The sequence below is a fragment of the Polypterus senegalus genome, chromosome 8, assembly GCF_016835505.1.
Source record: "Polypterus senegalus isolate Bchr_013 chromosome 8, ASM1683550v1, whole genome shotgun sequence".
Lineage (NCBI taxonomy): Eukaryota > Metazoa > Chordata > Cladistia > Polypteriformes > Polypteridae > Polypterus > Polypterus senegalus.
In genome coordinates, this window is record NC_053161.1 from 18,756,312 (window position 1) to 18,772,170 (window position 15,859).

General features: G+C 39.5%; 1 protein-coding gene across 5 annotated transcripts in view; it reads right to left on the reverse strand.

Moving 5' to 3' along the window:
* Positions 1–15,859, reverse strand: part of LOC120533831 (ubiquitin carboxyl-terminal hydrolase 15-like) — a 209,991-nt gene that overhangs the window by 155,998 nt on the left and 38,134 nt on the right. For 4 of the 5 annotated variants that reach the window (XM_039760853.1, XM_039760850.1, XM_039760849.1 and 1 more), the window contains exon 3: positions 10,037–10,167. In XM_039760853.1, coding sequence (XP_039616787.1) covers positions 10,037–10,167 — 131 coding nt within the window. Of the gene's footprint in view, positions 1–8,760; positions 8,834–10,036; positions 10,168–15,859 lie in introns of those variants that run through there. The other variant, XM_039760852.1, reaches the window with a different exon arrangement.

A 15,859-nucleotide genomic window follows, 5' to 3' on the forward strand; every position in this document is an offset into this window, starting at 1 on the left:
ATGTGCCAATGGTCTGTGGTCATTAAGAGAAAAGGCATATATTTTCTTTGAAACAGGAATAATGCAGGATGTTTTCCACAGCAGTGGCATTTTAGCATTCTTAGAGACAAACTAAACAGGTAAAAGAGGATATCATAAAGCTGGTCAACAAAGGCCTTAATAGCTCAAAGACTGACTCCATCTGGTCCCACAGTTTTTTCTGTGTGTAGCTTCCTCAGTTGTCTCCTCACTTGGTTTTCAGTGATGGGCAGCCCACACTGATAGTAACAAGTGAAGTCATCACTGACCCTGGAGTAGAAATGTTTTTTCGTGTCGTAGTGGGAAGGCAAGTGTGTTAAAAAATGATTCAAGGTGTGAGCTAGCAGTTCACATGAAGGGATTACTACTACCTGAAACACCAGCACTGGATGAAGCTATAAGCCCTGGTAATTCAGAATCATCCTCTTCAAATGAAGAATTAGACTTTGATTCCTACTTGGACAAAATTGAAGTTTCAAAAGCAAACCGACATCACCTAGGCGTGAAACATAAATGACCAGTAAATGTCCAAAATAAAGACATTCCAGTAGGAGTTTTTTTAAAGAATTAAAAGAAGTTGAAAACTATGATCACTCATCGAAACTGAATGTAGAAGAAGCCATCCTTGTTGATCCAGAGATTATTAGTGATGTGGTTAGAACTGTAACAGCAATGCCACCCACCCAAGTCAGTGCTGAAAGACTATTTTCAGCTCTAAAAATAATCCAGTCAGATTTAAGAGCTTCTATAAAAGAGGATCTGGCAGAAGCAATTCTGTATCTTAGAACATTGCATTGAGTTAATTTTGGATTGCATTTAACAGCTATTCTACTCTACAACTGTATTCCAAGTTTAATATATAAACTATTTTTTGTTCATGTTGTTAAGCTTTGTTTTTGTTTTAAAACTACAGAAGAATGTGGTTTATATTTTTTGAACTGGTAAAGTTCCTGTTCCTGATTTTTATGCATGCTACTACTTTATAGCCACTTCATAAAAACAATAAATAAAACCTTTTTGTTTTCATTTTTTTGTTTAACTGGCCAATACGGTAGAGAGTCAGTTTCCTAGCCAGTAGTTATGTGGTTAAATGACGTGTATGTTGCCTCCCTTCAATCAACATGGAAAATACATTAGCACATTAAATACAGAGGAGTCAGAAACCAGAAAGGAATCGGAGTCAGAGTCGAAGAATTTACCTTAAGACTCCACAGCCCTGATTGAGAGGGCTAAATCGAGACAGGTGGGAAGAGTGAGCTAGCATAGAGAAAGACAGCGTTAGGAAAATCTTTGTATAATGGTTAGTTTAGTACATGATCAGTGCTGGGAAGCATATGTAAAGACAAGTTTAGTGCAGGGGTTATGGGGTATGCAAGGAAACTGTGACTTTTTGACTACGTATAAATCTTGCATGGGGCTGAATATAGCACTGCCAAATATATAGTACTACCAAAAGCCACAGGCTCAGAGAGAAGACATGTAAATGAGATCCAGAACCAAAGCAGTGTGTAACAAGAGATACTGTAAGTCAGCTAAGCACATAAAGAGCATGAGTAGAATTTTGTAATAGGGACACCTTTTCATAAATACACATTGAGAAACTTTGATACGATAGTCACTGTTAGACCTCGGAGGTGTGAGAAATAACTTAGTTCAAAGTAAACAAAGTATTAATTACAAAGATGGCACATATAAAAGAGGAAACGTGGCAACTGAGAGCATTCAAGGGCATGCTAGTAAAACAGGCAGAACTAGCATTAGTAATACAAGTGCTGTTAAGAAAGTTTAGATGTGGGGTGGCTCATCCAGTCAGTATGGAGGAAAACAGAGTTGAGAAATATTAATGAAACCTATAGAAGCAAAAAGATTACAAGGGTATATAGTGTGGCTTTTTAAACAGGAATTGGCATTTAGATTTATAACCCTTGAATTAATCACAGTTAGAAGGCAATTTTGGAGGAAATATTGCTATGGGGGATTCCGTATTTCTGGTACAAAATAAAAAATTGCACTAAATATAAATTATAGGCAGGACCTGACGTAGTACAAAGATTATAGAAGTGTGGCTTATGGGAAGGAGACTGTAGTCTAACTACCTATACATACATATTCATTGGGAGAAAACCATCCCCACATGCCGAAAGAAATAAACTGGAAGGATAAGATAGATATATACAACAGTGGGCTAGAAACAAGAAAATTAAATACTGCAGAAGAAAGATTAAGGAAAGTAGTAGGTGCAGCAGACTAATACTCTGGAGGAGTCCTGCATAAGTATTGGACAACTGAAGCCCATTATAGAAATATAGTACAAATTTACCTAGGAGACAAATTATGGGAAAGTTCAAACAGGAAGTTTATGACACAAAACACACATAGAGCGGAAATCATTAAAAGGTTTCTGCAGGATATACATGGTGTGAAAACACACATTTTGAAGGCAGTCTCCACAATTTTGTAATTCCATTTGAAGGGTACTTAGAGCCCTACTTACAAGTGGGAGTGAACCATGGTTTTTAGAAGAGGAAAGGAGTAACAGGACAGGTGTTTTTAAATCCCAGAGTATTATTTAGCGTAATCCTGAGGAGAGTGAACTGGTATCCTCGGACTGGGAAAGAAAGATCTGGGGTGCCAGAGGTCACACTAAGACAAATTCTTTGTAAATTAGTGCCAGATTTTAACTAAAGCCCAAATCTGAGACTTATAGTTGGGAGTCCAAAACTGCAGGGAGCAGCGATGACAGAGAAAGAAGTGCCCATGGAAATATCGTCAGAAAGCTCCCTTACACTAGGAGCTTATTAAGAAACTGTCACAGAAATGGCATAAGAGGATGAAGGGTCTCTGTTCTCAATGGACTGTATTAGGTTCTTTTGACACCACATTAAGTAAAGACATGATAGAGCACATAAGAAATTATAAGCCAAAACATGTGAGCAAAGCAAGGGGAAAAGAAGAGAGAAATGGAAATAATGCGGATGTTTGTGGGTGAGGCTATAAGTAGAGATGTGGCATTAAAGGAAATCAGGCAATATTGTAAAGTAGAAAAGTGTTTTGTTTTGCTATTTAAACTGGACTACATAGTCGAGTTGCAAGAAAAAAAGCTTTTACTGTACCAACATAACACAACAGCCCACATACAATATGCCAAATCGCATCTAGACAAGCCTCACAATTTCTGGAACAAACTCCTTTGGAGTGATGAGACAAAATTGAATTTTATGGACATAACCATAAACACTATGTTTGGGGAGGATGCAACAAGGCCCATAACGAAAACTACACCATCCCTACTGTGAAGCATGGAGTTGGATTTCTGATGTTCTGGGGGTGTGTGAGCTACAGTGGCACACTTAACTGTGAAAATTGATGGCAAGATGAATGCAGCAAGCTACCGGAAAATATTGGAGAGTCCAGAAAGATGATCGTCTGGAAGCTGCACATGAGACAGACATGGATCTTCTAACATGACAATGATCCAAAACATAAGGCCAAGATGTCCCTTCAGTGGCTATAGGAGAAAAAAAAATGAAGGTGCTGGAGTGGCCATCACAGACTTCAACATCATTGAGACACTATGTGAAGATCTCAAATATGCAGTTCACACAAGACAACCAAAGAATTTATGGATCCTGAAAGTTTTTCGCCAAGAAGAATGGGCAGCTCAACCACCTGAGAAAATCAAGGACCTCATCCACCACTATCATAAAAAGACTGCATTCCATCATTGATGCTAAAGTTGGAAATACACAATATTAAGAATTGTATGCAAACTTCTCGAACCGCCACCATATCATGGTGGAGGGGTTTGCGTGTCCCAATGATCCTAGGAGCTCTTTTGTCTGGGGCTTTATGCCCCTGGTAGGGCTAGATATAGTCGGGCTCACCTCGACGCACAGCTTGGACTCTGGAACCAACCTCCTTGAGAGGGACTAGACTCTCTACCACTCTGGAGTTGCCCCAGGTGAGAGGTACCAAGCGGTTGTGGGCATACTTATTGCCCCCGACTTGGAGCCTGTTCATTGGGGTTTACCCCGGTGGACGAGAGGGTTGGCTCCCCCCTCCTTGAGGTGGGGGGACGGGTCCTAACTGTTGTTTGTGCATATGCACCAACCAGCAGTTTGGAGTACCCACCCTTTTTGGAGTCCCTGGAGGGGGTGCTAGAGGGCATACCTTCTGGGGACTCTTTCGTTCTGCTGGAAGACTTCAATGCTTACGTGGGCAATGACAGTGAGACCTGGAAGGGCGTGATTGGGAGGAATGGCTTCCCCAATCTGAATCCGAGCGGTGTTTTGTTATTGGACTTCTGTGCTCATCACAGATTATCCATAACGAACACCATGTTCAAGCATAGGGGTGTTCATATGTGCACCTGGCACCAGGACACCCTAGGCCTCAGTTCGATGATCGACTTTGTGGTCATGTCGTCGGACTTGTGGCCACATGTCTTGGACACTCAGGTAAACAGAGGGTGGGAGCTGCCAAATGATCACCGCCTGGTGGTGAGTAGGCTTCGATGGTGGGGGAGGATGGCGTTCAGGCCTGGTAGGCCCAAATGTATTGTGAGGGTCTGCTGGGAATGTCTGGCAGAGTCCCCTGTCAGAAGTAGCTTCAACTCCCACCTCTGGCAGAACTTCATCCCGAGGGAAGTTGGGGACATTTAGTCCAAATGGGCCATGTTCCGTGCCTCTATTGTTGAGGCGGCTGACCGAAGCTGTGGTCGTAAGGTGGTCAGTGCATGTCGTGGCAGCAATCCCCAAACCCGTTGGTGGACACCAGCGGTGAGGGATGCTATCAAGCAGGACCCTTTTGTCCTGTGGGACTCTGGAGGCAGCTAATAGGTACCGGCAGGCCAAGCAGAATGTGGCTTTGGTGGTTGCTGAGGCAAAAACTCCGGAGTGGGAGGAGTTTGGGGAGGCCATGGAGAACGACTTTCAGATGGCTTCGAGAAGATTCTGGTCCACCATCCGCCGTCTCAGAAGGGGAAGCAGTGCAGTGTCAACACTGTATATGGTGGGGATGGTGTGGTGCTGACCTCGACTCGGGACGTTGTGGGTAGTACTTCGAAGACCTCCTCAATCCCATTAACATGCCTTCTAATGAGGAAGCAGAGCCTAGGGACTCGGAGGTGGGCTACCCCATCTCTAGGACTAAGGTCACCAAAGAGGTCAAAAAACTCCTTGGTGCAAGGGCCCCGGGGGTGGATGAGATACACCTGGAGTTCCTCAAGGCTCTGGATTTTGTAGGACTGTCTTGGTTGACATGCCTCTGCAACATCGCATGAACATCGGGAACAGTGTCTCTGGACTGGCAGTCGGGGTGGTGGTCCCCCTCTTTAAGAAGGGAGACCGGAGGGTGTGTTCCAACTACAGAGGTATCACACTCCTCAGCTTCTCTGGAAAAGTCTATTCGGGGGTCCTGGAGAAGAGGGTCCATCGGATAGTCGAACCTCGGATTCAGGAGGAACAGTGGGGTTTTCATCCTGGTCGCAGAACAGTGGACCAGCTCTACACCCTTAGCAGGGTCCTGGAGGGTGCATGGGAGTTTGCCCAACCAGTTTACATGTGTTTTGTGGACTGTGGGGAGTGCTCCAGGAGTATGGGGTACCGGATCTCCTGATAAGGGCTGTTCGGTCCCTGTACAACCGGTGTCAGAGCTTAGTCCGCATTGCCGGCAGTAAGTCAAACCCATTTCCAGTGAGAGTTGGACTCCGCCAGGGCTGCCCTTTGTCACCGATTCTGTTCATAACTTTTATGGACACAATTTCTAGGTGCAACCAGGGCGTTAAGGGGGTCCGGTTTGGTAGACTCAGGATTTGTCACTGCTTTTTGCAGATGATGTTGTCCTGTTTGTTTCATCAGGCCATGATCTTCAGCTCTCTAGGGATCATTTGCGGCCGAGTATAAAGCGGTTGGGATGAGAATCAGCACCTCCAAATCTGAAACCATGGTCCTCAGCCAGAAAAGGGTGGAGTGCCCTCTCAGGGTTGGGAGCGAGATCCTGCCCCAAGTGGACGAGTTCAAGTATCTCGGGTCTTGTTCACAAATGAGGGAAGAATGAAGTGTGAGATCGACAAGCGGATCGGTGTGGCATCTGGAGTAATGTGGGCTCTGCATCGGTCTGTCGTGGAAAAAAAGGAGCTGAGCCGCAAGGCAAAGCTCTTAATTTACCAGTCGATCTATGCTCCTACCCTCACCTATGGTCATGAGCTATGGATAATGACTGAAAGAACGAGATCACGAATATAAGCGGCCGAAATGAGTTTCCTCCGCATGGTGTCTGGGCTTTCCCTTAAAGATAGGATGAGAAGCTTGGTCATCCACGAGGGGCTCAGAGTACAGCTGCTGCTCCTCCACATCGAGAGGAGTCAGATGAGGTGGCTCGGGCATCTGTTTAGGATGCCTCCTGGACGCCTCCCTAGTAAGGTGTTCCGGGCACTTCCAAATGGGAGGAGGCCCCGGGGAAGACCCAGGACACGCTGGACGGACTATGTCTCCCGGCTGGCCTGGGAAAGCCTCAGGATTCCCCCAGAAGAGCTAGAAGAAGTGGCCGGGGAGAGGGAAGTCTGGGCATCTCTATTCAAGCTGCTGTCCCTGTGACCCAATCTCAGATAAGCGGAAGAGGATGGGTGGATGGATGGTATGCAAACTTCTGAACAGGGACCATTTCATTATTTTCCTTATTACTATGTTTTGTTTAATGGTTGTGCTATTCTGTGAGGGTAAATGAAATGTGTTTTTTCTGATCAGTCCTCTTTTCTTTAAAGCATGGTACAAGTCTTACTAATTCTGATAGGGTATGTAAACCTTTTGGCACAACTGTATGGTTTTGCTTACATATAAAAAACATTTTGGACTGATTTATTCCTTCTTAATGTACTAAAAGAACCTCAAAATTTAAAACAAAGAACTAAATGAGGGAATTATTAATAAGTAAACAGCATCCTAGTCACTTTCAAAATGCCTTATAAGGGCAGCAAGCCATAAAATCAACCACAAATAGGAGTTTAATAATTATGAGTTGTATGCACTGGCTTCACAACGTTATTAATATTCTTTGTTTTTTTGTTAGTTTTTTTACTTGAGGTGCTTTTGTAAAGCATAAATCACTTATGACAATACTATGGAGATCCTGTGCATAGAACTCAGCTGGTAACCTACACTACAAATGTGTTGAGATGTGTCCTGCTGCAGCATGGATATCTGTGAGGGCTCAGAAGCAGGGTTGGGGTGGAGACCATGTGAAAAACGTTTTTGTGAAGGCAAAGGGAGCCCGGCTGAAAGACGTTTTTGTGAAGGCAAAGGGCATGTCCGCAGGAAAAGTTGAGTTTCATGAGTGATGTACAGTGCTTTACACCAACACTATAAACTTTCAAATGAACCAATCAAATCAAAAAACATCCCATGGGGAGTCATGGACTTCTTTTATTGCCAGAAACATATATTTTTGTTGGTGTAAGAGCTAATTTAAGAAGGTTAATTTAAAAAATCCGCAGAAGTCTTTTCTTAATTTAATCTGAATATAAATTTCACATAGTTACTTAGATAATGGTATAATCCTTTATTCCCTGTAAGCAAACATGTAATAGAACTTTCTCTGCCATTTTTCAGTTTCTTTGTTATACCTTGCCTGATGAAGGCGCCTTAGCTGCCTCGAAAGCTTGCATTTGTAATCTATTTAGTTAGCCAATAAAAGGTGTCATTTCACCCTACTTTCTCCTGTATCAATCTATGGCTAACTTGGTACAACACTCTACTGCTCTGCTATTTCTCTAATAACAGAATGCTAATAAGCCAGTTAGGAACATAGTCTGTCTGCTAGAAGCATTAACTTTTAAATTATTTGTACACATGTCACACAATTGCCTGAATCATTCTATGAAGTTAGCTGGAGCGGCAGAATTTTGAAAACTTTAGACAAACGTTATCATGAAGGGTCAACAACAGTGTAGCGCACCACCACGTTTTCCACATTTTTTTTGTTTATTTATCAAACACAGCTTTATAAGTAAAACACCTATTGAACATCTGGAAGACTTCTTCAAAGTCATGCACATCTGCATATGGTACAAAAAGACAAGTTTCAAATTGATGAGGGACAGAAGAAGTTAAGCTCAATATGCTTTAGTTTTATAACAGAACACAAGTCAGGCAAGTTTCATTTAACTTTATGATGTATTTACTTTCCAGTAGCTTCCACATGACTGCAATTTAGTTTAACTCAAATCATATGGCTACCATCTTAACCCTTATAAATATTTCTTAATATTGAAAAGTCTGATTAGCAATTACTACATACAGAACACTAAAGTTAGTGTGTCTCTGTATCTGCATTAGCTCAAAAAGTTATCATATTGACAGAACATCTCACCTGCACACATCACTTTCGTGGTATTACATTAAATGCTTTGATCATCAGTCTCACAGAACACTGCTGTTCATTTTTGGCACCTCTGTACTTGTTTTGATAAGACTCACATAAAAGAGAGACTGTAAGGCTGAACAACATGTTAGGCTTGCTCTGACTGGTAATTGTGCAAACTGTTAATGCGAATTGAAAGTGTGCACAAATATTTTTTATCTTTTTAATGCTTTTAACTCTCCATGTTAACTCTTGATTTATTATGTTGTGAATGAGATTCCCCAATTACCAAAAGCATAGCATTAGTGAAAGCAGTCCTATTTCAGATCAAATGCATACCTCGCATTAAGGGTTAAATTGGTATTGCAGCAAGACCACCCTTTACAAAGAGTCTCAATACGGTTGTTTTGGTTCACATCAGACAGAGATTGGCATGTTCATCTCTTCCTTAAAAAAACTAGAGTTTGGAGAAAAACACACCAAATGAAATAGGTGTCAAAATACCTTTAGATTAGGAGGAATACAGGAAAGTTAGTAAGACAGGAGAAAATAGCAAGTGAATTAAAAGAGCAGGCAAGAAAGGCAGGCAGGTTGAAGGCATACTTGTTTTATTATTTTGGAAGTGTCCAATGGAAAGCAGCAGGGCATGTTCATATGGCAGCTTTCAGAATAAAAAGCCAGATGGCTTTTAAGTCATGGTCTGCACAGTCTGTCTACATTTTTCTCCTTTGTAGATACAGCAACATTTTAATAACAGTGGCCTGAATATCTTTAATTACATCTAATTTTTTTGGGGCATTATGTGTCAAACCAGCAGCCAAGTAAGACAGAGACTAATTATGGGACATGTTTTGTCTGACACTGACAAAGCTCTTTAAAGTGGGAATTTAAAGTGCTGTAACAAAATGAAAATCAGAATTACGAGTTATTTTCCATTTGCTTTAATGAAAAATGTTTTAGCATTAAACAGCAGTCGGGATCTCAGGTTTAAGAGTGAATGGGACAGAATTCGATGCAAAAATGATACATTCCAGGCATTTAGAGAAGTGTTTAGAAAAACTGCTCTGAGTACACAAGGAGATCAAAGTGCAGAGTAGTGGGACAGAAAAAAAAACTATGTTGTGAAAGGGTCAGGCTATAGGTTTTTCTAATGAAGAAACAAGCTAACCATTCAAAATTACAAAAGACTGATCATGGAAGTGAAGCATAAAAACAGATCTGTGAAATACTGCAGCTTTGCACAGTGCGTTGATGTAAAATGTCAGCTTTTGTCTTAGAATAACACAAATTTGAAAAAGTACCTGAAGTACATTTGACCAGTGATGTTCAATTTGACAGCCCTAATACAGACTTTTTGCATAACAGGTGCACTTACCTTAAATTCTTTACAACTGAAAAAAATGATTTGCCCAGAACACTAAATGTCACAAATATCAAGAATGACCAGGATTTATCTTGGAGTGTTTGCAGGAGACTTAAAGTCAAACTAACAGAGCAGTTAAAATCGTTACAATAATCTAGTAAGCCTTTAAAACTGTTACTTTAGTGATGAAAAGCTTTCTCTAGTTTAGTCTTAAATACATGCAAACTGTTTAGCTACAAAAAAGTTAAAACAAAAGATAGCACAATTAAGACTTTTAACAGAACTTTGGGAAAATACCTTGCGCACTATAGGCTCTTGACTCTCAGCCAACCCATACCAACTGACCAGCTTATTCCAACCTTCAGTGGGGACTAAAATATAGTCTAGTTCATCAATGAGGTGGTCCTTTAGAAATTGGCAATCACCATCTGTTAAAAAAGGGAATAATTATTTTTCTATGTAAGAAACAAATTGTTTGCTTTATGCACTTTTTTTAAAAAACATAAACACAAATATATTACTTTCAAATTAGAATCCAAACATATTTTTAAGATATTGGTATATTTCCCTATATATTCTTTTTGTAGTCATATTTTATATATGTATGTATGTGTGTATAAGTTAAAAACTTGTAATTAAGGGAATAATAGAAATATTACTGGTAACATTGTTATTCATAGCCTTGTAAAGACAGATTATATACTGTATAAATATGTCACCAAAATATTTTCATATATTGTCACAAGAGAAGATACATATCTGATATTTAAAATTTTGCTTCTTAAGGGTAGTTCATAAGTTTTTCAATGGGTAAAATCTAATTAGGAACAATGTAATGCTCCACCAACAAAAATGCTACCAAAAAATGAAAGTTAGGAAAATGAATGTTTTACTTCGGAAAAGAAGAGAAACATATCCTACCAACCTAATCTCCATCAGTCAGTAACCTTGCATGCCATTTCAAATTGTGAGCCAGTGATAAAAAAGAAAATGGAATAATATTAGCCCAATACATTTAAACAACTATAAATAAATAAAAGAAACGGTCTAAGGGACGGGTTCTGGCATGGGAAAATACCATGAACGATGCTTAATGCCCTTTCTGAGGTAACACCTATTGCAGTATATGCATGTTTCTGCAAGTTTTCTTAAACCAAGGAAGGTTGGTTTCATTTGCTTTCCACGATGCTAGCAGGCTTAGCATTGTTATCTGTTAATTATTGAAAGACTATAATTGTGTTTTAAATCTCTTAGATAGGACTCCTGTGATGGGGGGATGACATCTAACACTGCAAAGACAATTACACAGTTTGGAACTGACCACAACTAATCAGACCCCTGGAGGTTTCTAAACCCAAACTCAAGAATATATTCCTTCTACTTACCAGTACATCATTGCTACTCAAGAATAGATTATTTCTTTATTGATAATAATTTCTTGCCTATGATTAAATCTTGCAAGTACGATGCTATTGTTATTTCTGACCATGCACCTCTGATCTTGGAGCTAAAGTCACTATGCCCTACACACTCACCTCGCAGATGGCATCTTAACCCACTTCTATTAGCAGATGAGAACTGTACAGAATTTATTTCCAAACAAATCAGTTTCTTCCTAGAGACAAATACATCCTCAGAGGTTTCTGCAGGAATACTCTGGGAAACTCTAAAGGCCTTCTTAAGAGGTCCGATTATTTCATATCTCTCCCACAGGAATAAATTAGAAACCAAGAAAGTATCAGAGTTAAAAAGCGAGCTTACTAGAATAGATGAAGAACATGCCAGGCTTCCAAGCGAGGCTCTACATAGGAAAAGGCAGGCTCTACATTCAGAACTCAACCTCCTGACAACTAAAGAAACTGAACAATTAATTTATAAATCCAGACATCATTACTATGAACATGGAGAGAAAGCTAATAAGCTTTTAGCTCAACAAATCCACAAGCAATAAGTTCGCAATGCAATCCCAGTAATTACCAACACGAACAGAGACGAAATCATTGACCATAAAAATATAATGCACACATTTAGAGACTTCTATGAATCCTTATATTCTACTGAGTTTAAAGAAGACAACACACAATCTAATGTGTTTCTGGATACATTACAGATACCACAAATAGATACTTTTAGTGCGAAGGAACTGGATAAACCTCTGGTGCTATCAGAATTACTAGATGCTATAAAGTCACTTCAAGACGGGAAAGCAGCAGGCCCTGTTGGCTACCCTCTTCAATTTCACTTCTGAATAATGATGTTAAGATACTCTCAAAAATCATACCAAGAAGGATGGAGAAAGTGCTGCCTTCGGTAATATCACAAGATCAAACTGGATTTATCAAGGGTCAACAATTATCTTCCAATCTTCAACGCCTGTTTAATGTAATATATTCACCAACAAAGTCAAACACCCCAGAAATATTATCACTGGATGCAGAAAAAGCATCATGCACATGATTAAATGGAAATACCTTTTCACTACATTAGAGAAATTTGGGTTTCGCCCGAACATTTGTGCATGGATCAAACTACTGTATACCAATCCAGAAGTTTCAGTTTGTATTAACAATTAACATTTGTTCAGACTACTTTAAACTAGAACGTGGTACCAGACAAGGATGCCCCTTGTCACCTCTATTTGCAATCGCCACTGAACCACTGGCGGTTCATTGTCGAAATGCTGATCAGATAAATGGGATTATCAGAGAAGGACTGGAACAGAAAATGTCTATATATATCAGACCCACAAAATTTTGTGCTTGTAGTCTTAACAGCACTTACAGAATTTCAAAAGATCTATGGTCTCAGAATTAATCTGAATAAAAGTGTACTCTTTCCAGTGAATTCTCAAGCATATAATATTAGATTAGACACTCTACCTTTTATCATTGCAGATCAGTTTAAATACCTTGGGGTTAACATCACAAGTAAACACAAAGCTCTTTATTAACAAAATTTCGCCGTCTGTATGGAAAAAATTAAGCAAGACTTGCATAGATGGTCAACCCTTCATCTTACTCTAGCTGGAAGAATTAACATTGTTAAGATGAATATTATTCCTAAGCTTCTCTTTTTATTTCAAAACATTCCAATATACATCAACAAATAATTTTTTAAGCAATTAGTTTCAACAATAACCTCATTTATTTGGAACTCAAAACATCCACGTATCCAAAGAATAACCCTACAAAGACCTAAGGCAGAAGGTGGCATGGCTCTACCCAACTTTTAGTTTAATTACTGGACAGCAAACATACAAGCTATAAAAACCTGGACACAAATAGATGAACATAGGCCTGGTCCGCAATAGAAGTAAAATCCTGCAGTACTTCTTTATATTCCCTGCTTTGTGCCCCAATAAATGCAAGGTATCGGCAATATACTAATTACCCAACTGTGCTTCACTCACTCAGAATATGGAACCAATGTAGAAAGCATTTTAAGATGTAGAAGCTTTTATCTGTTGCACCTTTGCAAGAGAACCACCTCTTTCAACCCTCGCAAACATATGCAGTTTTTAATATCTGGAAAACATTTGGGATTAAATTGCTTAGAGATCTTTATATAGACAACATCTTTGCATCCTATGAACAATTACATTCCAAATTTAACTTTCCAGCTACACATTTCTTTCACTATCTTCAAATTAGGAACTTCGTTAAACAGAACCTGCCCAATTTTCCTCATCTTACACCTCATCCATGCTAGAAAAAATATTGTTCAATTTCAAGGATTTAGGACTTAGACACCATCTCTACAATATATAATACTATTTTACAGTCCCTCCCTTTCAAAGATCCAAGAGGAAAATGGGAAAAAGATCTCTTAATGAATATATCAGAAAAGGAGTGGAAAGTAGCAATGTAGAGACTTCACTCACGCTCCATATGCTCAAAGCATACAATTATTCAACTCAAAATTATATATCGAGCACATCTGTCTCGCCTAAAACTGTCCAAAATGTTTCCAGGGCAAGATCCAACCTGCAAATTCTGCAATTAAGTCCCAGCCTAACTGGGTCACATGTTTTGGGCCTTATTTGGATCAAAATTTTTAAGTGCCTTTCAGACAGCCCTGGTGTCACAATCCATCCTGGCAGGATCTAATCAATAATATTTTAGAATAAGCAATTATCTCCTCATTTCTTTTTCTACTCCATTCATCTCTATTGGTCTATTAAACTCATCAATTTAGACAGGTTTACAAGCCTTAAGTTCTACCCCTTTGGCCATGCTCTCTCTCTCAGGGGTGAGGATCGACTTGTTTTTCAATCTCAATCCTATTTTTTGTAAAAATTGATCGATTTGTATGAAAGACTACAATAAAATTATTAAAAAAAAAATATATTGAAAGACAGCTTCATCTTGTAAAGCACTTTGAGCTACACCATTTCTATGAAAATGTACTATATACAGTGCATCCGGAAAGTATTCACAGCGAATCAGTTTTTCCACATTTTGTTATGTTAGCCTTATTCCAAAATGGATTAAATTCATTTTTTTCCTCAGAATTCTACACACAACACCCCATAATAACAACGTGAAAAAGTTTACTTGAGGTTTTTGCAAATTTGTTAAAAATAAAAAAACTGAGAAATCACATGTACGTTAGTATTCACAGCCTTTGCTCAATACTTTGCCGATTTACCTTTGGCAGCAATTATAGCCTCAAGTCTTTTTGAATATGATGCCATAAGCTTGGTACACCTATCCTTGGCCAGTTTCGCCCATTCCTCTTTGCAGCACCTCTCAAGTCAAAGGAACTGTCTGTAGACCTCCGAGACAGGATTGTCTCAAGGCACAAATCTGGGGAAGGTTACAGAAAAATTTCTGCTGCTTTGAAGGTCCCAATGAGCACAGTGGCCTCCATCATCCGTAAGTGGAAGAAGTTCGAAACCACCTGGACTCTTCCTAGAGCTGGCCGGCCATCTAAACTGAGCGATCGGGGGAGAAGGGCCTTAGTCAGGGAGGTGACCAAGAACCCAATGGTCACTCTGTCAGAGAGGAGAACCTTCCAGAAGGACAACCATCTCTGTAGCAATCCACCAATCAGGCCTGTATGGTAGAGTGGCCAGACGGAAGCCACTCCTTAGTAAAAGGCACATGGCAGCCCGCCTGGAGTTTGCCAAAAGGCACCTGAAGGACTCTCAGACCATGAGAAACAAAATTCTCTGGTGTAAGGAGACAATCTTAAAATGGCTGTGCACCAACGCTTCCCATCCAACTTGATGGAGCTTGAATGGTGCTGCAAAGAGGAATGTGCGAAACTGGCCAAGGATAGGTGTGCTAAGCTTATGGCATCATATTCAAAAAGACTTGAGGCTGTAATTGCTGCCAAAGGTGCATCGACAAAGTATTGAGCAAAGGCTGTGAATACTTACAGTATGTACATGTGATTTCTCGTTTTTTTTATTTTTAACAAATTTGCAAAAACCTCAAGTAAATTTTTTTCACGTTGTCATTATGGGGTGTTGTGTGTAGAATTCTGAGGAAAAAAAATAATTTAATCCATTTTGGAATAAGGCTATAACATAACAAAATGTGGAAAAAGTGACAGTCAATTCCTTTGACTTCATGCTTGGTAGAGTGTCCCAGGCCAACCTGCCTGGAGTTTGCCAAAAGGCACCTGAAGGACTCTCAGACCATGAGAAACAAAATTCTCTGGTCTGATGAGACAAAGATTGAACTCTTTGGAATAACATTTTGGAATAAGGCTGTAACATAACAAAATGTGGACAAGGTGATTTGCTGTGAATACTTTCCAGATGCACTGTATGTCTAACAGTAAGCAAATTTATTTAAAAAAAAGCATAAAATAATAAGTATTTTAAATATCTCTGTATTTTAATATAATAATGTTAAACAAGGCATGCCTAAACACTTCAGAAAAAGTGGGTCTCTTTAAAACCCTTTCCTTTCTTCACACTTTATGTGCAGATTTTAATTTGATTAGATAAATTTTGGATTTTTAATGAATTTGCAAATCTTTCTGAAAACATGTTTTTACTTTGTAGTTATGGGTTATTGATTGTAGAATGATTAGCAAAAATGTCAAATTGATTAATTTAAAATTAAATCTATAACACATTGAAGGGTGTGGTCTGAGACTTTAAATACTGAA